This window comes from Neofelis nebulosa, chromosome 10, assembly GCF_028018385.1.
Source record: "Neofelis nebulosa isolate mNeoNeb1 chromosome 10, mNeoNeb1.pri, whole genome shotgun sequence".
NCBI classification, from domain to species: Eukaryota; Metazoa; Chordata; class Mammalia; order Carnivora; family Felidae; genus Neofelis; species Neofelis nebulosa.
In genome coordinates, this window is record NC_080791.1 from 62,303,233 (window position 1) to 62,324,967 (window position 21,735).

Sequence of the window (21,735 nt, forward strand, 5' to 3'; positions counted from 1 at the left end):
CAGGCAGGTCTATTTCTTAACTGGCTCCTGGGGGATCATGGAGCTCTGTTCTCCTAATGCTATCACATTCGACAGCCTTGAGACCAGAACATCGCTGATGTTTCAGCAATTACCCCATTCTCCTTCCCAGGGCTTACAATACACTCTCTAGAAATAACTCCACAGAAGTCCCACTTTTTTTTTTTTTTTTTGCATTTGCTTCCCTTGACTGAGGAAACCTATCTAGAAAAATGTTTCTACTCTCTATGTCAGAGAAATTACTGATGTGATGGGGGACCATAAGGCAAGCTGAGGGCAAAATACAACCTAGCATACCCCCCATCCCAGGTGGGATATGTGTGGGATATGTGTGACATTCCTCAGGCACTCCTGGCTGCCCAAGGACAAAGGAAAGGACAGAAAATAAATGGTTAAACTGATAGAGTCTCCATCAGTTTACAAATATCTTAGTAAATTACAAGAAAAAGAAAATCTTATCAATAGTCTAATCTCCAAAAACCTATAGACTCTATTTCCTGGAGCCCCACATCACCTCTCCATAGTGATATGGGGAACAAAGGCAAGAAGGAAATGGCAGGTAAAATTAAATTTCCTTATAACCTGTAGCCCATTGACAAATACGTGAGGCAAATACAGAGTTTAACATTTCTCCAGGAACTCCCCACTGTCTTAATGTTAATGCTTTGCTAGAGGGAAAAACAAATTTAGCTTGATAATAATAGTCAGGCCTTCAGTAATCTGTGAGTCTTTAGCATATAAAAGCCTCTTTGGAAACTTCTCTCCAAGTCCAGAGTATATAACCAGTCATTCTGCACAACCCCAGTGCAGCTCTTCCTGCCCATAGGTCCTGTCCCTGTGTTTTAATAAAATCACCTTTTTGCACCAAAGATGTCTTCAAGAATTCTTTTTTGGCCATGAGTTCCAAAACCCATGAACCTCACCATCACCCCAAAACCTCATCATATGTGATCTTCTAGGAGTTTTATGGTTTCAGGTCTCATATTTAGGTCTTTAAGCCATCTTGAGTTTAGTTTGTATATGGTGTAAGAGGATGGTCCTAGTTTCATTCTTTTGCATGTAGCTATCCAGTTTTCCCAGCAACATTTGTTGAAGATACCATCTTTACCCATTGTATATTCTTGCTTCCATTGTTGTAGATTGGCCATATTGTAGAAGGATTCTCGCACAGAGGGACGGGACATTGAGGCCTTTCTTCCCAGGAAGCAGCTTTATTCACGCTAGCAGGGATTCAGTGGGCTAAAACTCAAAAGGCTGAGCACTGAGCAGAGCAGGGTATAGTCTTTTATGCAATTTCTACTTCTTTGTCTCCCATATATGGTGACACATATAGTCTGATTGGATACAGTCCAAGTTACAGAATTGTGTTAGAGTTATGCATATGTGTATAGGAGTTGATTGGGCCACTTTGCCTTTCTTTGTTCTGAGAAGGCCTCCATCACATTCCTTAGGGAGGGGCTCTACCTCTATCACAATATAATCAGGGGTTTATTTCTGGACTCTCTCTTATGTTCTATTGATCTATGTGTCTGTTTTTGTGCCAGTACCATACTGTTTTGATTACTACAGATTTGTAATCTATCTTGAAATCAGATTGTGATACCTCCAGCTTTTGTTCTTTTTAAAGATTGCTTTAGTGATTTAGGGTCTTTTGTAGTTCCATGCAAATTTTAGGATTACTTATTCTAGTTCTGTGAAAAAAATGTTGGCATTTGGATATGGATTGCATTAAATTGTAGAATGCTTGGGGTCTTATGGACAGTTTAACAATATTAATTCTTCTAACCCATGAGTATAGAATATTTTTCCATTTGTTTGTGTTATCAATTCCTTTCATCAATTTTTTATAGTTTTCAGGGAAATGTCTTTCACTTCCTTGATTATGTAAAGAACTTATAGAGTTGTGGAAAGTAAGTGAGATGATTCTCAGAAATACCAAATAAAAGCTGTGCTATCTAGTTAACAATAGGTTTACAAACTATTGGAAATATGTATGAACCCCTCCTCTTCCCACAATGGAGTCCCAAACTTTTAGACACTTCACTTCCTGATTCTTCTTCCCCCTCTCCTTTTTGTGGGCTTTGCAATGAGCATGCACCAAAGAACTGAAGTCTCTGTGTCACCTCAAGGAATGTATATTTGTTCCAATCAGACTTTTTTTTGGCCATACATGGGCATAGGTGACTTCTGAGTAACACTGTAACCTCTGTAGTACTCGGCCAAAGAGGAATCAGGGGAGGGACTTCATGCTAGAAGATTAATTGCCTGCTGTAACCTTCCTGAGTGTGCCTTTCCATCAGACACCCACTCTTGCAAGAATGTTAATTAGAGCCTCGCTTCACTGTGCTCAGAGTTTCTTCATCCCTTCTTTCATTGGGCCAGTAGGATTATTTCTCACAACAGCTCAATACCAAAAAAGCAAATAATTCAATTAAAACAAGCAGAGGACCCGAATAGGCCTTTTGTCAAAGATGTCCACATAGCAAACAGATACATGAAAAGATGTTCAACATCACTCATCATCAGGGAAATGCAAATCAAAGCTACAATGAGATATTGGCTCACAACTGTCAGAATGGCTAAAATAAAAAAAAGAAGAAGAAGAAATATCAGGTTTTGGCCAGGATGTGGACAAAAAAGAACCCTCTTGCTCTATTGGTGGGAATGCAAATTGGTGTAGCACAGTGGAATACAGTATAGACATTCCTCAAAAATTAAAAATAGAAGTACTATACAATTCAATAATTCTACTATTGGATACTTAGCCCCTAAAAAGCAGACACAGTAATTTGAAAATGTTTATTGCAACATTATTTACTTTAGCCAAGATATGGGAGCAACCCAAATATCCACCCATAGATGAATGGATAAAGAAGATGTGTGTGTGTGTATATAGATAGATAGATAGATAGATAGATAGATAGATATAGATATGTATATAATGAAATATTACTCAGTCATAAAAAAGAATGAAATGTTGCCATTTGCAACAACATGGATGGATCTAGAGGGTATTATGTTAAATGAAATAAGTCAATCAGAGAAAGACAAATACCACATTGTTTTACTCATATGTGGAACTTAAGAAACAAAAATAAATGAACAAGGTGACATAAAAAAAAACATGCTCTTAAATACAGAGAACAACCTGCTGGTTTCTAGAGGGGAGGTGGTGGGGGAAGGGTGAAGCAGCTAAAAAGGATTAAGAGTACACTTATCTTGATGAACACTGAGAAATATATAGAATTGTTGAATCATTATATTGTATGGTATGTATGTATTGTATTGTATTGTATGTCAGTTATACTTTTTAAAAAATATAATTTATTGTCAAGTTGGCTAGCATACAGTATATACAGGGTGCTCTTGGTTTTGGATTACTGTGATTCATCGCTTGCATATAATGCCCATTGCTAATCCCAACAAGTGACCTCCTCAAAGCCCATCACCCATTTTCCCTTCTCCCCCATGGCCCCCCCCATCAACCCTCAGTTTTTTATGTGAATTATACTTTAATAAACCAAAGAATCAGGGAGATGGTTTGAATCAGGATTGGGAATATCATAATCTCTGTGTATATATATCTAAATATTCATAACTATGTATCCAATTCACCTTAGAAAAAAATTTAAATTTAACGATGTCCATGGCATATGATAAAAACATAATTACACCAATGTATCCCATTCTGCATGCTCTTCTTATGAAATGATATTGACACTCCAATGAAAGATACAAGCTATGTTCCCTTCACATAAAACTGGCTTTAGTGACTCACTTCCAGTGACAAGAATATGTTGGAAGTGATAGAATATGACTTACTTCTGAAGCCAGGTTGTGGAAAGAAATACAGACTTGTCTCTCTCCTTTCCACTGCACTTTCACCTTTGCCCTCCTTCTCCCCTCCTTCTGGTTATTTCTTTTCTTTCATTCACATGTAAGTATTCCAATTTTCTTGAAATTGCCATGATATCATCTAGAGATGAAGAGAGATTAATGAGGATTCCTGGCTGTTCCAGCCTTTAGCTATTAAATTCTCCTGGCCCAGCCCCACACCCTGGAGTAAGCCAGTACCAGATGATTCCAGCCCCTTCTCTGATGTTAAGTAGAGCCAGTAGTCAAGATGTCCTCACCAGCTCCTAGAAAAAGAGAAACATGCTGTCTTTACTGAATACTGACTAAAATTCCACATTTGTGAGCAAAATAATGTTGGTTTAAGCTACTAAGCCTGGAGTGATTTGCTATACAACAGCTTAATCAAGCTGGAACAATGTCTAACTTAAATAATTTTCTATATGATTAATAACAATCTAATAAAAATCAGAAAATCCATCTCTACCCAATGCTTAGAATTACCTTCCGTTGGTCAAACTGTAAGGTCTGAGAGAAAAGTCCCCAGGAGACCACCCTTACTTCAGATGCTTCCAATGAACTCAGGGGTCCCAGGACCTCCACCATTTTATAGCTGGCTATAAACTTGGGGGAGTCATCACAATCACCATTGTGTTCAATAATGTATTAGACAAATTTACAAAATTCAGAAAAGCACTATACTCAGAATTAAAGTTTTATTATAACAAAAAGATACAGATTAAAATAGCAGAAGTAGGAGATGCATTGAGCAGAGTCCAGGAAGGGTTCAAAGCATGAAGTTTCTGGTTGTCCTTTCCCTGTGTAGTCATGGATTGGTGTTAGCTCCTCTTGGTCACCATATGTGACTACACAGTGTTACTGCCAACCAAGGATGCTCATTTGAGTATTTGGTGTCCAGAATTGTTGTTGGGGCTTGATTACATATTGCTCATGTGGTGGCTTTTATTCTCCTGTCCCTCCAGGAAGTCAAGCTATACCTCTAGTCTTCAGCTATTGTTGAGGTCAGAACTGATATGATGTGACCCAAAACCCTCATCGTAAATCACACTGATAGACTGTCCAGTGGCCAAAGCCACCAATCAAGTTGAAGACACTTTTGTAAGACAGGACATTCCAGAGGTTTAGAGATCACCATCCAGGACTGAAGGCTTCTGGTTATGTATTATGCATCCTGAGTGATGTGAGATATACAGATTTATTTATTTTTGTATAATTATATTATTTAATATTTATCTTTTCTCCACTGTTTTAAGTTATTGTCTTTATTGTATAATATATGGCATATATACTTGGGCATTTGTAATGATGGTATTCTGTTCAAATAAGCTGTATTTTCCTGCCATTAGCTTCATTTTCTGCAACATTTTATAATACATTTTAAATTCTAGTAGGGCAGGGGTCCCTGGTTATATCATTTTCAATGATTTGTTCTTCCACTTAAATTTCACAATTATTTTGTCAAGATTCTAATAATGAATCATTGAAATTTGTTTGGATTGGCCTTGATTTTATGAATTCATTGATGGAAAAAGCATGGCCTTCAAATATTGTTGGTTATTGGTTTTTATTAATGCAAGAAAACAAAACCATGTAAGATCTCATAAGCTAGGATACGTAATTAGTTCCTATTTAAAAGAACTTAAAATTTTTTTATTGTTTATTCCTTTTTTGAGAGAGAGAGAGAGAGAGACATAGAGCATGAGCAGGGGAGGGGCAGAGAGAGAGAGAGAGAGGGAGACACAGAATCTGAAGTAGGCTCTAGACTCTGGACTCTCAGCATAGGGCCCAACGCGGGGGCTTGAACTCATGAACCGTGAGATCATGACCTGAACTGAAGTTGGACGCTGAACGACAAAGCACCCAGGAATCCCAAGAAAGAACTTATTTGGTTCATTTATCATTAACTTACTCATTTATTTGACTCTTCTAATCCCACCACTAATGCCAAACATGGTGCTAGTGATCGGGATACAGGATTTGTGGAGAATTCCGACCAGCACCATTCTCCATGAGTAGTGTGATTATCTGAAGAACAAGCTTAAAAGTTGTGACAGGTCGAGGATTCTGTGCAGTACTATGGCAGCACTTGATAGGACTTTGGGGACACTCTACAAGAAGAGATTCTTTAGAAGTTCTATGCAGAGGGGTGCCTGGGTGGCTCAGTCGGTTGAGCGTCCCACTTCGGCTCAGGTCATGATCTCACCGTCTGTGAGTCTGAGCCCCGTTTCAGGCTCTGTGCTGACAGCTCACAGCCTGGAGCCTGCTTCAGATCTGTGTCTCCCTCTCTCTCTCTTTCCCCTCCCCCAATCATGCTCTGTCTCTCTCTCTCTCTCTCTCTCTCTCTCTCTCTCTCTCTCTGTCAAAAATAAATAAATATTTAAAAAAATTAAAAAAAATAATAATTAAAAAAAAAGAAATTCTATGCAGGGAATTCACTGGACCATGGATGTAAAAGTGAGAAAGCAAGGCTAGGAAGAAAGGATTCTTTCTGGTTGCTACCTGTCATTGTCATCCATCAGGATCTCGCTGGGACAGAGAAGAAAGAATGACTGATGCAGGATTCTGATGTGGTACCAGAGCACAGCTTTCTGCAGGGAAAGCTGTGTGGATATGACTATGAGCAGGTACCCCCATGCTTGTCTACATTTGTTGATGATTCTTTCTGTTGATGTATTGATTGTGCCAGGCCCTTCATTCTGCCACTCCTTGCTTCAGCCCCTGCTTTCCTTCTGCTGACACCTGACTTTGAACAAGTCTCCCTACAGAACCTGTCCTGTAGGCAAACTTGCAGTACCATTTGGACATCACAATTTAGAATCCAGCCATCCGAGTCGCCTTATGAATGGTCTTTCATGACTTTGAGAGTGGTTAGTACTGTCATGTGCATTCTGCAATGGATGTGGAAGATTGTTTTGGACAAACTTTCTTCTTTTGACTTAATGAGAAAGACATATGCTATATCTGGACCCAGAAGTTGAGAGGATACTATAACACATGAGAGGGTATTTCACAAAATACCCTGGGGAGAACATCTAGGGTAAAGCCATTGGCCTAGGAAACACGTTAGAGTAAAAAACCTGGAAGACAATAAGGATAGATGGAGCTAGAGCTGCTAACATTTCACCAGGGTATCCAACAACAGGGGCTGTACCTCTGATGCCTTCAGGAGCATGACTACCCCAGTCATGGAGTAAGGTCTACCGGCTTCCCACACTTATACATATCTGGGAAACAGAGCCTTTGGAATACAAGCGGCCAGGACCTCCTCTACTTCCAGATTTAGCTTTAATTTCACTGTCTCCTCTCAGGCTCCTCCAGGACTGCCAAAGACTGGAACATGCCCAGAACTGCTAGGGTCAACCAGCCTCATCCCCTGGGAGCTTAGGGAAACCTCCAGGGTCAAGTTTATCCAAAATAACAGTAATGCCTTGAGAGTATGCGTTTGGGAAGGAGGGAGTAGCAAAGAGCTAATTCTGGGCACCCAGGGGGACTTTCCTTAGGTTACTTAAAGGGCCATACCATGGATTGTGCGTGCTGAGAGTGACGAGTGGAGACATGCCGGGCACAGAGTGTGTTCCCCACGAGCCCCACGGATGTATGTGTAGATATAGCAACATACAGCCACACACACTCACACACACACATTTGAAGAAGGTGTCCAGGACCAGCTTCCCACACTCTGCCTGCCTCCTATTCCGGTAAGTGGTTCAGGTGAGGTGGCTTCGCACTTCCATCCTGGTATCCTGGTCTCAGGTTCCCAGAGCCCTGTCACTTGCTTCATTCTTGGTCCTCACTGAACAGCTCTTTTGTGGACTTATTTCATCTTAAGTGGACTGAGAGTGGTTTTGAAGACTCTGTCACAGTGGTTGGTATTTCTATCCACGTTTGCCTCACAGGCTTCAAGTGACATTCCCTAAATGGATACACATTCAAAATTACACATAATAATTTTTGTGAAAATGATGTCTTGTGTGAATAATGATTCAGTTCATCATGAATAACACATTCAAGATGAAATATGTATTTGTCAGATGTTACACCACATTATTATAACTCTAACACGACAGCATTCTACTCTACTACATGACATATGTTAGCTTGATTCCAGAATCCTTTTTGAGTGTCTACACATCCCACCTTTTTAGTTTTCCATTTTGAAAACATTGATTCTTTTGGAATTTGAGGCTCATGAAGTGTTTTTTATTGTTCTTCTCAGGTATTTCCCCAAAGAATCACCATGACCGTTTGCAATGCGTCCCTGGGTCACCCACCTTTCTTCATTCTCCAAGGCATTCCTGGGATGGAGGACAAGCACAGATGGATCTCTGTCCCCTTCTCTTCCATGTATTTCATCACCATCCTTGGGAACTGCACCATCATCTTCACCATCTGCACCGAGCGCTCCCTGCACAAGCCCATGTTCCTGCTCCTCTGCATGTTGGCCCTCACAGACCTGGGCATGTCCACTACCACCATTCCTAAGGTGCTGTGCATCTTCTGGTTTGGCCAGAGTGAGATCAGCTATGTGGGCTGCCTGGTCCAAATGTTTTTCATCCACTCCATATCAGCGTTGCAGTCAGCCATCCTGATGACCATGGCCTTTGACCGCTATGTAGCCATCTGTGAGCCTCTGCGTTATGCCACCATCCTTTCCAATAGTCGCATTGGGCTCATTGGCCTGGTGAGTTTAGTGAGAGCCATCCTTTTCATTCTGCCCATGCCTGTCCTCCTCCAGAAGATGCCCTTTCATGTAAATCACATCATCCCCACTACCTACTGTGAGCACATGGCTGTGGTGAAGATGGTGTGTGTGGACACCACAGTCAACAGGATATATGGTCTGGTGGTGGCCTTGTTGGTTGCTGGGCTGGACATCTCAGCTATTGCTTCATCGTATGTGCTTATCATCCGGGCTGTACTGCGACTGTCTTCTAAGGAAGCCTACCACAAAGCAGTCAACACCTGCACCACACACATTTGTGTCATGCTTATCTCATACACTCCCTCGCTGTTCTCTTTTCTCACTCACCGCTTTGGTAGGGGAATTGCACCCCATGTGCACACCATTCTTGGGAACCTCTACTTCCTTGTTCCTCCAATGCTCAATCCTATTATTTATGCAGTGAAAACCAAGGAGTTTCGGGACAAATTGACCAAATACGGGTGCTGGAAGAAGGACCCTGTAACCATAACCCATGGTCGGAAGCCTGTCTGATCATCCAGCAGTAGTGGGTATGAGGAAAAAATGTTTAGTGGAGGCAGTTCCTGGGAGCATTGAGTAGTGATGAGATATGTCGTATTGGGCAGATTGACTGCCCCACTCTTGGACAGAGAGGCTATGTCACAGGAGACCTCCTTGCTCTCAGTAACTCTAAAGGTCTAAAGGAAGAATCGTTTCCTATGAAGTTAAAATAATGACATATTCTCTCCTTTCTGGACATGCCAGTTGGGAAAATTGTATTGATCATGTTTTTAAAAGCACTTTCAACAAAACACACAGAGTGCATAGAAAATGAGTTAGGATGCTTCCATATGGAGACAACATTGAGCAAAAATAACTGGCCCACCACTTTACCATGTAAGAGCAAGAATCATGTGGGTGTGAGCGTGCTTTTGTATTTGTTTGCTTCAGGGGAAACGGGGGATGGAGATTGGGGGCAATGAGAAAGGACAAGGAAGAGTAAATTAATATTTACAGTCACTGCTCTATTTTCTCTGCTAGTTCACCTTACGTTTGGGTAAAACTGGTTATTTCCATGAAGAACAAAGGAATATGCACAGGAGAGCTGAGCTGCCAGTCTCAGACAGCTCTCAGAGGAAAAGGAAAAAGGAGAAGCTCCTGACTGTAAAGGTTTACAAGCATTGGACCTAATTTCCTACTTGTAGAAACTCCCAGAGTCAACTGTCTGCTCCTCCGAATGAATTCACTGTTTGACAAGATTCTCTCAGAAAGAAAATGTCTGAGAATGACCTGCTAATGGTCATAGTTATAAAAATCTGTTTTATACTGGAAACCTTTGAATGCAGACCTCTGTAAGGCAATTTCTGTGGGTGTCTAGGATGAAGTCCTGAACAGGTACTCATGGCAGCTGTGGAGTTCAGGTCTTCTGCCCACGTGTGGGAATTCATTAATTCAGAGGATATCGTTTCTCGTTCTAGAAGGTTATTGTAGATATAATGGTGAATATTGTAAATTTCATGAAGCTGAAACCAGAAAGATTCTAGTGTTGTTCATCATATTGTATAACTAATATATGAGGCAGAATTCAGTAAAAACGATACCTATGGTTAAAGCCACATGACCACTATTTAAGTGAGTCTCTTACAATAGTTTACCAGGAGGGAAAGAAATGAAACTTCTCCAGAGTGTTGTGCCTGCGGTAAGAAATAATAACAAATGTTTCCAGTATGCTGAACTTTTGGATACCAAGTGCTAGGACATTTCAGAACTTGAAATAAAGGGCACAGGCTTGAGGCAGAAAAAAAATGAGGATTGAACAAGAAGTGCCTTTTCTATGAATGGAAGAAATAGTAGCAGTAGGTTTGAGGAAGAGTCCTGCCTGTCTGGTTAGAGGACCAAGGTCAGATAGTTAATCCTCCACAAAACATAGACAAAATTCATACCAAAACTAAATGACTCAGCACAATGTCTTATGATTAGTATTTTAACTGACAAATAAGTAGCAGAGAGTGAACAGGTCTGAGGGGCCCATTAGCCTGAGGAGCTGTGGTAGTAGGAGGCTTTCGTTTTTGCTGGGTTCTGAGATTGATATTCTTCAATCTGATTTGAATGGATGTGAGGTATAGAAAGGAGTCTACATGATGTAATATTTTCCTTTTGTGTTTTGGTGAGATGTTCTGTAAACATGAAAAGACTTTTAGTTTATTTATTTATTTATTGAGAGAGAGAGAGAGGAGGGAGAGAGAGAGAGAGAGAGAGAGAGAGAGAGAGAGAGAGAGAGAGAATCCCAAGCAGGGTCCACATTTTCAGAACACAGATATATGTGGAACTCAGTCTCATGAACTGTGAGATCATGATGTGAGCCAAAATTAAGATTTGGCTGCTTAACCAACTTAGCCACTCAGGTTCCCTGAGTGGTCTCTTTAATGAAATAATAGGCTAAAAATTTACTAACACCTTAACATAAGACATCTTGGGAGAATGTGAGGGGACACTGGCAGCAGCAGCTGATTCTAGGAAAACTCGGGGAACTGGAAGTCAGAGAAGCCACCAGAAGGATCCCTGAATGTGTCTGCCTTTCTCACTGGGCTTTTTTCCTTTTTCACAAATCTATTAATTTATGGTTGATTGTTTTTACTGAAGGATGACCTTGATTTGTCTCTTGTGGACTTGCTGTAAATGGGACAGAGGACACACAAGTTAATTGCCTAGTTTTCTTTTCACATCTATAGAATGATACCTAGTCATGAAAAACTAGAAAAATGTTTATACGTTTGATATGTTAGTTAAGTATAAAGCATTTTCTTCTTTCTATCAGGCATTTGGAATTTGAATATAGGCCACTTCACGTAACTATCCTTATCTCAAGTTTTAGAGAACATGAGGTTTGATATGTCCTGTCAAATAAATAAATTATAAATATTTGTATGAATGATTATATAATAGTTTTATAAATAAAGTGTATCTCAGAAACTATGAGGGAGGCAATATCTCTGAGTGGAGTCTCAGATATTGGGGCAGAAGAATTTTCAGCATTGGGGAAGGTAACCCTGGTGTCCCCAGAAAGCAGGGCCTATGATAAAAGCTTGCATATTGGAGTTTATTTAGAAAAACGATCATAGGGACTGGGTGCACAAAACAGGTGGAGTAAAATGAAGAAAGAAGAAAAGACAGTACAGGGATTTTCTATCCAGTTGTGCAGGGCTAGCACAGACTGGTTTCCACCCTGTGTGGACCAGTTGAAGAGCCTTAGAAAATGCATTTCAGAATTGTCCTCCCTGAGAGAGAAGATTCTGCCCAGTGGCTCCTGTCGGGTGCCTGTCCTCAACCCCTTTACTTCTGGGTTGTGTACCCATGACAGCATAGCTGGTGGCTGGGTGTCCCATGCCATGAAGTTGGGGAAGCCCATGGCAAGGAGCTCCAGGTACTGAGTATGACCTGATGTCCACTATCTGATTACACCTGCCTGGAACTGGTCACAGCACCAGTGCCTGAATTGAAAGTGTGACCCAGGGCCTTAGGAAGTGGCATGGGGATTACCTACTGAAACAGTCCACATGACAGAGGCCTCACAGTAGGCTGTGGGCTTGTTTTGAGGTTAACAGGGAGCTCATACCTTGAGCCCATCCAACAGAATTATTATTTTAATTTTCCAACTTTTCATAACAAAATTTTCTATCTTTATTATGATAATTCAATGTCCACAATTATAGCTAACTCAGGTAACCTTGGCAGATATTGCCTAAAAATATTCTCGGGGTGCCTGGGCAGCTCAGTCAGTTAAGCATCTGACTTCAGCTCAGGTCATGATCTTGCGGTCACGAGTTTGATCCCCATGTAGGGCTCTGCACTGACAGCTCAGAGCCAGGAGCCTGCTTCGGATTCTGTGTTTCCCTCTCTCTCTCTCTGCCCTTCCCCCACACATGCTCACTCGTGTGTGCTCTCTCTCTCTCTTTCAAAAATAAATAAGCATTAAAAAAATAAAAAATAAAGATATTCTCAAATGTATGTTAACTAAATGGAATTAAAATAAAAACTTAAAAATGAATAAAATAAAAAATACAAATATTAAAAATATTTAAAAGAGCTCCTAGAAAGAGCTCCTATAGATGTGCATGGTTCTCCTTAATCCTTATTTTTCTCTGAGTTTTCTTTTTCACATAGAAGTGAATGAGAATATTATTTATGTTTGGTATTGTATTTTCTGTTGTTGCTGCTAAAATAATACATGCACTTGGAAAGTAATCGAATGTGGTAGGATATACAAAAATCGTTTTTCTACTTCTGCGTGATCCCAGTCCATGAAGTCAACCCCTTAAACATGTATTAGGTGTAGTCATAATTGTCTTATATATTTAAAATATTAGTGCATATAAACAAATATGTGGGTATAAGTCCCTCTCTCACAATTTGTACTCTCCTATCCATATTCCTAGACATTTATTTAGCTTTGATCTTTTACTTGCAACAATTTGTTTCTTAATTTCTCCCTGTTGCCAGTTATGAATTCTCTTTCTTGTTCCTTGACATGGGTCAAGGGACATTTTCTTTCTTTTCTTTTGTTTTTATTACTATTTTTAAAGTTTATTTATTTATTTTGAGAGATAGAGAGGGAGAAAAAGACAGAGAGAGAGGGAGGGAGAGAGAGAATGAGTAGGGGAAGGGCAGAGAGAGAGAGGGAGACAGAATCCCAAGCAGGCTGCATGCTCTCAGCACAGAGCCTGTCATGAGGCTCGAACCCACCAACTTAAACTCATGACCTGAGCCTAGACCAAGAGTCAGGCGCTCAACCAGCCAAGCCACCCAGGCTCCCCATATTTTCTTTTTTGACTCATTCAGTCCTGGACGTTTCTCCTTTATTTCTTTGGTAAATCACACTTTCTTCCCCATGGGCAGTCTTCTCCAACGCAAATGTAACAAAACAGACCTAGGAGAGGTGAAAAATAGAGACAAATGAAGCTGGTGGTGTCCCTTCCTTTGCTCACTATGTCCCCAAGTCACTGTCTTGTAGTTCTGGGAAAGACCATGTTTCTTCTCTCACTGCAGACTCCTTTTCCTAAAGTGCTTTCTACATTTTCCTTTGGTTGTGAACACTTCCCATGTTGAGCTCATGCTCCATTTTGATAGAAGTGAAAGCACCACTACAACCCTCTCCTGAGTGTCTTGCATGTGTGCACAAGAGTGGACACTGGGGGGAACTTGGTGGTATTCTTTTCTTCTTATCTGTAGTGCCAAATGTGGCTTTGTGAGCTTATTTAGTTTGTATTTTTAAATAGTTTCTTTCTGCTTGTGTGATACAAAATTCGGTACTCTGAGGCTGAAAATGCTTTTTCCAAACATACCTACTATCAGGGTTTAAAATGGGTTTTCAGGAGTGTTTTTTTCTTCCTCTACTTAAAATACCACTGCTTTGAGGTTCTGTTCTTAAAACTTCAGTCATGTGGGTGTTTTAATAGACCAATACACCTGAGAATACGCTAGCATCTTTACAACTTCTTAGCTTAATTGAATTCACATTGGCAAACCAAAGATACTTATTCACTAATTATCCTTTGTTGCATTTTGCCTTAGTGTTTTTAAAATATCACGTTCTTGGGTCTTGGAGTCTTACATGCCAGTAACTGTATCAAACATGTCAATGCTCGATTCTGTGGCAATGATGTCTGTATATATATATATATATATATATAGAGAGAGAGAGAGAGAGAGAGAGAGATTTAGACATTTATATATATGTGCACACAGATACACACACACACACGTGTGTGTGTTTAAATTTGAGACATTAATAGCTTGAATATGTGCCACCAACTGAGGGTCTTGTGTTCCTGTTGTCAGTTCTTCAGCTTTTGACAGATACTGCTTGCATGTTTATTTAAACTAAGAAAGCTCAATGCCAAAAAAAGTGCTTTTACTGTTTTAGGGATTATTAGGAAGTTCTTAGCGCTTATATGTTATTGTTCTATGGAAGAAGCTACGGATTTGATACTTTGTCAAATGTGTACAGGACAAAGGGCAGACATTGAGTATTTAAATATTCGTTCAAATAGTTAATAAAAGAATGGAAATACAGTCAAGTAGGTCATGAAAAACCATGCTGACTGCAATGGAAGGAAACTGCATCTGACCTCAGTAGATTTCAATGGGAACTGTGGGCTGTTGGTACCCATCATGTGTAGCAGAGCTGTCTCAGAAGTGGTCTGATTCCAGGGAAGTTCCACTTTGGATTACAGAGCTACCTGCCTAGAATTTGGTGAGAGAAAGTTTAAGCAATGGTTTTCAGGTGACAAGTAAATGATTTCAATTTGTATCAAGCCTCCTTTGATCCCATTTTATTGAATGGTCTGCCAAAGGGTCTGCCATTTGCTTAAATCCAATATTTAGGGCAAAATCAATAAATTGTGGATTTAGATATTCTAAAAGGTTATTTTAAAATTATTTTAATAGCACAAACATTATGAACTCAATAACTCAATTATTCTTCCAATTCATGCACATGGAATGTCGTTCCATTTTTTGTGTCATCCTCAATTTCTTTCACCAATGTTTTATAACTTTTGGAGTACAGGTCTTTAATCTCCTTGGCCAGGTTTATCCCAAGGTATTTTATTATTTTTGGTGCAACTGTAAATGGGATTGTTTTCTTAAATTCTTTTTCTGCTGCTTCATTATTTGTGTATAGAAATGCAACAGATTTCTATAACGTTAATTTTGTAGCCTATGACCTTACTGAATTCATTTGTCAGACTGTTTTATTTTTTCTTTTCTTTTTTTTCTTTTTATACATTTTAAAATTTTTAGTTAGTTAATATACAGTACAATATTGGTTTTAGGAGTAGAATTCAGTGGCTCATCACTTACCTACAAAACACAGTGCTCATCGCAAGTGCTTTCTTAATACTCATCACCCATGTAGCCCATCTCCCACCTACCTCCTTTCATCAACCCATAGTTTTTTCTCCATCATTAAGAGTCTCTTGTGGTTTGTTTCTCTCTCTTGCCTTTTCCCCCTTTTCCATGTGTTCATCTATTTTGTTTCTTACATTTTACATATGAGTAAAATTATATGGAATTTGTCTTTCTCTGATTGACTTATTTCACTTAGCATAATTCATTCTAACTCCATCCACGTCATTGCGAATGGCAAGATTTCATCCTTTTGATGGCTGAGTAATATTCTATTATATATAATGGAATATTATATATATGCATATATATGTGTGCATATATATATATATATATATATATATATATATCTCCATAGAGAGAGATTGGCTATTGTTGATAATGCTACTATAAACAGTGGGGTGCTTGTACCCCTTCAAATCTGTAATGTTGTATCCTTTGGGTAAATACTTAGTAGTGCAATTCCTGGATGATAGGGTAGTTCTAGTTTTAGTTTCTTGCAGAACCTCTATACTGTTCTCCAGAGGGGCTGCACCAGTTTGCATTCCCACCAGCAGTGCAAGAGGGTTCCCCTTTCTCTGCATTCTCACCAATACCTGTTGTTTCTTGTGTTGTTAATTTTAGCCATTCTGACTGGTGTAAAGTGGTATCTCATTGTGGTTTCGATTTGTTTTTCCCCGATGATGAGTGATATTGAGCATTTTTCATGTGTCTGTTGGCCATCTGGATGTCTTCTTTGGAAAAGTGTCTATTCATATCTTCTGCCCATTTCTTAACTGGGTTATTTTTGGGGTATTGAGTTTGATAAGTTCTTTATAGATTTTTGATAGTAACCCTTTATCTGATAAGTCATTTGAAAATATCTTCTCCCATTCTGTAGACGTCTTTTAGTTTTGTCGATTGTTTCCTTCCCTGTGCAGAAGTTTTTATCTTGAGGAGGTCTTTATAGTTGATGTTTGCTTTTGTTTCTTTTGCTTTCCTTGATGTGTCTAATAGGAAGTTGCTACCACCAAGGTCAAAGAGATGGCTCCTTTTGTTCTGTAGGATTTTGATCATTTTGTGTCTTAAATTTAGGTCTTTCATCCATTTTGAATTTATTTTTCTGTACACTGTAAGAAAGTGGTGCAGTTTCATTCTTCTCCATGTCACCATCCAGTTTTCCCAATACCATTTGTTGAAGAAACAGTTTTTTCTCCATTGGATATTTTTTTCCTGCTTTGTTGAAGACGCATTGACCATTTCTGGGTTTTCTATTCTGTTCCATTGATCTATGTGTCTGTTTTTATGCCAGTACTATACTGTCTTGGTGATTACATCTTTGTAATATAGCTTAAAATTCGGAATCTTGATGCTTCCAGTTTTCTTTTTTTTTTTCAGGATTGCTTTGGGCATTCGGGATCTTTTGTGGTTCCATACAAATTTTAAGATTATTTGTTCTAGCTCTGTGAAAAATCTTGGTGGTATTTTGATAGGGATTGGATTAAATGTATAGATTGTTTTGGGAGGTATAGACATTAAGCAATGTCTTAATGTCTTAAGCAATTAGAATTGTTCTTCTAATCCATGAGCATGAAATGTTTTTCCTTTTTTTTGTGACCTCTTTAATTTCTTTCATAAGTGTTCTATAGTTTTCAGAGTAAACCTCTTTAGTTAGGTTGATTCTTAGGTATCTTTACAGAATTTTTACAGAACTTTTGGATCTTATCTCAGGTAAGAATTCTAAAATTCTTTTGAAGTGAGAACAATTGAGTGAACTTCACGTCCCCTCTAAAAAGGAGGGTCTGTGGGGCACCTGTGTGGCTCAGTCAGTAAAGCATCAGACTTTGGCTAAGGTCATGATCTCATTGTTCATGAGTTCGAGCCCTACATTGGGCTTTGTGTTGACAGCTCAGAGGCTGGAGCCTACTTCGGATTCTGTGTCTCCCTCTCTCTCTGCTCCTTCCCTGCTCATGTTGTCTCTCTCTCTCTCTCTCTCTCTCTCTCTCTCTAAAAAATAAATAAACATTAAAAAAATAAATAAATAAAAAGGAGGGTCTGTGAGTCCTCAAGACTGGACTTCAGTAAGTTAAGAATGCTGAATCTGACCTCACTCATAAGGATCTCTCAAGGTGAGATGGCTCCAGGAAGAGATGCCTCTTTTACTCTTTTCTCTTTTGCTATTGGCATAATCTCAATCTATGGCCCAGTCACTCCCAGAAATATCCCCTGGTTTACTCACTTGTAAACCCCTGATCTATGGCTTTCTTCCATTCCCATGGCACGCTTCACTTAGAGACTTCATACTCTTGGCCTGACTGGTCATAATTTAAAGCAGACAAAATAGACTGAGATGGCTAAGTTTTATAATTCAACTAAAGGATGTGGCCAATCAATAAAGCAGGAAGACAGCTTTATATGAGAATATTAATAACAACATTATAATTATAAATAATTGTAAACCATAATTATAAATAATTGTAAACCAACTAAATATTCAGCAAAGAAGAATCAATGAATAAAGTATAATATCTGCATTCAAATAATTTAATTAATTGTGGTATCTTCACTCATTAAAATGTATATGTCCCATAGTACCTCTGTTGAGTAATAATAAATATACAATTTTAGAAGTAATAAGTACTTCACCAGACCTACATGCAAAACATGAGTGTATCTCATAAATATAACATTGAGAAAAATAAAGATTTGTAAACTGGCATGGCATAACACCATTTACAAAGAGCTTAAAGTATATGTTCCAAAAATATATGTTACAATGTTATTCATTAAATTAGGATTCACATTTATGTGGTAAAAATATTTTTAAGAAGTATAAAATGTTGAAGGAGTTATAATGATACAATTCATCTTTCAAAGATAAAAAAACTCCACAAGTAAACTACTTGCCCCACAAGTAAAGAGCCCCAAGGCTCTTACTCTTTTTGTAACATTTCTTATTTTTTTAATTAATTAATTAATTAATTAATTAAATTTTTAATTTACATCCAAGTTAGTTAGCATATAGTGCAACAATGATTTCGGGAGTAGATTCTTTAATGCCCATCCCCCCTTCCACAACCCCTCCAGTAACCCTCTGTTTGTTCTCTATATTTGAGAGTCTCTTATGTGTTGTCCCCCTTCCCGTTTTTATATTATTTTTGCTTCCTTTCTTTTATGTTCATCTGTTTTGTATCTTAAATTCCTCATATAAGTAAAGTCATATGGTATTTGTCTTTCTCTGACTAATTTTGCTTAGCATAATTCACTCTAGTTCCATCCACATAGTTGCAAACGGCAAGATTTCATTCTTTTTGATTGCCAAGTAATACTCTATTTTATATATATATATATATATATATATATATATATATATATATATATCTCACATCTTTATCCATTCTTCCATCGATGGACATTTGGACTTTTTCCATACTTTGGCTCTTGTTGATAGTGCTGCTATAAACATTGGAGGGCATGTGCCCCTTCAAAACAGCATACCTGTATCCCTTAGATAAATACCTAGTACTGCAATTGCTGGGTTGTAGGGTAGTTCTATTTTTAATTTTTTGAGGAAACTCCATCCTGTTTTCCAGAGTGGCTGCACCAGTTTGCATTCCCACCAGCAGTGCAAAAGAGATCCTCTTTCTCCACATCCTTGCCAACATCTGTTGTTCCTGAGTTGTTAATGTTAGCCATTCTGACAGGTGTGAGGTGGTATCTCATTGTGGTTTTGATTTGTATTTCCCTGATGATGAGTGACGTTGAGAATTTTTTCATGTGTCTGTTGCCCATCTGGATGTCTTCTTTGGAAAACTGTCTATTCATTTCTTTTGCCCATTTCTTCACTGGATTATTTGTTTTTTGGTTGTTGAGTTTGATAAATTTGATAAGTTCTTTATAGATTTTGGATACTAACCCTTTATCTGATATGTCATTTGCAATATCTTCTCCCATGCTGTCAGTTGCCTTTTAGTTTTGTTGATTGTATCTTTTGCTGTGCAGAAGCTTTTTATTTTGATGAGGTCCCCAAAGTTCCTTTTTGCCTTTGTTTCCCTTACTTCCAGAGACGTGTTGAGTAAGAAGTTGCTATGGCCAAAGTCAAAGAGGTTTTTACCTGCTTTCTCCTCTAGGATTTTGATGGATTCCTGTCTTGCATTTAGGTCTTTTATCCATTTTGAGTTTATTTTTGTGTATGGTGTGAGAAAGTGGTCTAGGTTCATTCTTCTGCATGTTGCTGTCCAGTTTTCCCAGCACCACTTGCTGAAGAGACTACCTTTATTCCATTGGATATTCTTTCATGCTTTGTCAAAGATTAGTTGGCCATACATTTGTGGGTCCATTTCTGGGTTCTCTACTCAGAGTTCTCTACTCATTCTGGGTCTCTCTACTCTCTACATTTCTGGGTTCTCTACATTGATCTGAGTGTCTGTTTGTGTTGCCATGTAACATTTCTTAATCTATATTGTGAATATATGGATACATCCTATATTTTTCTGTATAACCTTTCTGTTTCTAACAGATGAAAATAAGAGTAACCCATATTATCATTGACAGGTTTGAAAATATCATGAGTTATATGAAATATACAGAGTTATTTCTATATAGTTATATTATCTATAATCCATATTTTCTCCATGGTTTGGAGATACTGTCTTTATTATGTAACATATGGTATATGGACTTAGGCATTTGTATTGATGCTATTCTGCTCAAATAATCTGCCTGTGCCTGTACCATACCTTATTTGTGGCATGGTGCCTGTACCATAAATTATTTAAAGTACAACCATATTATGATACATTTTAATATCTAGTAGGACAATAGTCCCTGTGTTATATCATTATTATTTTCAGATATTTGTTATTCCAGTTGAATTTCAGAATTATTTTGTCAAGATTACAAGGAAAGTAAATAATTGAAATTTGTTTGGATTGGCACTGATTTATGAATTCATTTGAAGGAGAAGGCATAGCCTTCAAATATAGTTCTGTTTTTGGTTTTTATGACACTAGAAAACAAAACCATGTAAGATCTCATAAAGTATGACACATAATTAGTTCATATTTAAAATAAATAATTTTGTTTGCTTATTCACTAACTTATTCATTTATTTGACTCTTCTAATCTGCCCACTAATGCCAAGCATGATGCTAGTGACTGGGATACAGGATTTTGGAAGAAATAAGACCAGGGCTATTCTCCCTGGGTAGTGTGATTATCCAAAGAACAAGATTAAAAGTTGTGAAAGAGAGGTCGAGGATGCAGTACTATGTCAGCACTTGATAGGACTTTGGGGACACTCTACAAGAAGAGATTCTTTAGAGGTTCTATGCCAGGAATTCACCGGACCATGGATGTAAAAGTGAGAAAGCAAGGCTAGGAAGAAAGGATTCTTTCTGGTTGCTACCTGTCATTGTCATCCATCAGGATCTCGCAGGGACAGAAAAAAAAAAGAATGACTGATGCAGGATTCTGATGTGGTACCAGAGCACAGCTTTCTGCAGGGAAAGCTGTGTGGATATGACTATGAGCAGGTACCCCGGTGCTTGCCTACTTTTGTTGATGATTCTTTCTGTTGATGTATTGATTGTTCCAGGCTCTTCATTCTGCCACTCCTTGCTTCAGCCCCTGCTTTACTCCTGCTGACACCTGACTTTGACCAAGTTTCCCTACAGGGCTAGGCTAAGGCAGAACTTGCACTACAATTTAGATATCTCAATTTAAAATTCTTTTTTAATGTTTACTTATTTTTGAGGGAGAGAGAGAAAAATAGCATGAGCAGGAGAGGGGCAGAGAGAGAGGGAGACACAGAATCCAAAGCAGTCTCTAGGCTCTGAACTGCCAGCATTGAGCCCCATGTGGGGATCAAACTCATGAACCACGAGATCATGAGCTAAGCTGAAGTCCAATGCTTAACTGACTGAGCCACCCAGGTGCCCCAACAGATTACAATTTAGAATCTAGCCCTTTGAGTCTTACTTCTGAATTGTCTTTGTATGATTTTGAGAGTAGTTGGACCTGTCCTTTGCATTATGCAATGGATGTGTTAGATTATTTTGGGCAAATTTTCTTCCTCTGACCTAATGAAAAACAAATATGCTATATCTTGACCCAGAAGCCGAGGGGATGCTGGGATATGAGAAGGGGGATTGCAGAACATGCCCTGAGGGAACGTCTATGGTAAAGCCATTGGCCTAGGAAACACATTAGAGTAAAAAACCTGGAAGACAATAAGGATAGATGGAGCTAGAGCTGCTAACATTTCACCAGGGTATCCA

At 38.7% G+C, this 21,735-nt stretch overlaps 1 protein-coding gene across 1 annotated transcript; it reads left to right on the forward strand.

Moving 5' to 3' along the window:
- Positions 1–8,036: 8,036 nt before the first annotated feature.
- Positions 8,037–9,106, forward strand: LOC131488680 (olfactory receptor 52P1-like). Its single transcript, XM_058690541.1, has one exon. The coding sequence runs from the start codon at positions 8,129–8,131 to the stop codon at positions 9,104–9,106; it is 978 nt and encodes a 325-aa protein (XP_058546524.1). The 5' UTR covers positions 8,037–8,128.
- Positions 9,107–21,735: the final 12,629 nt, after the last annotated feature.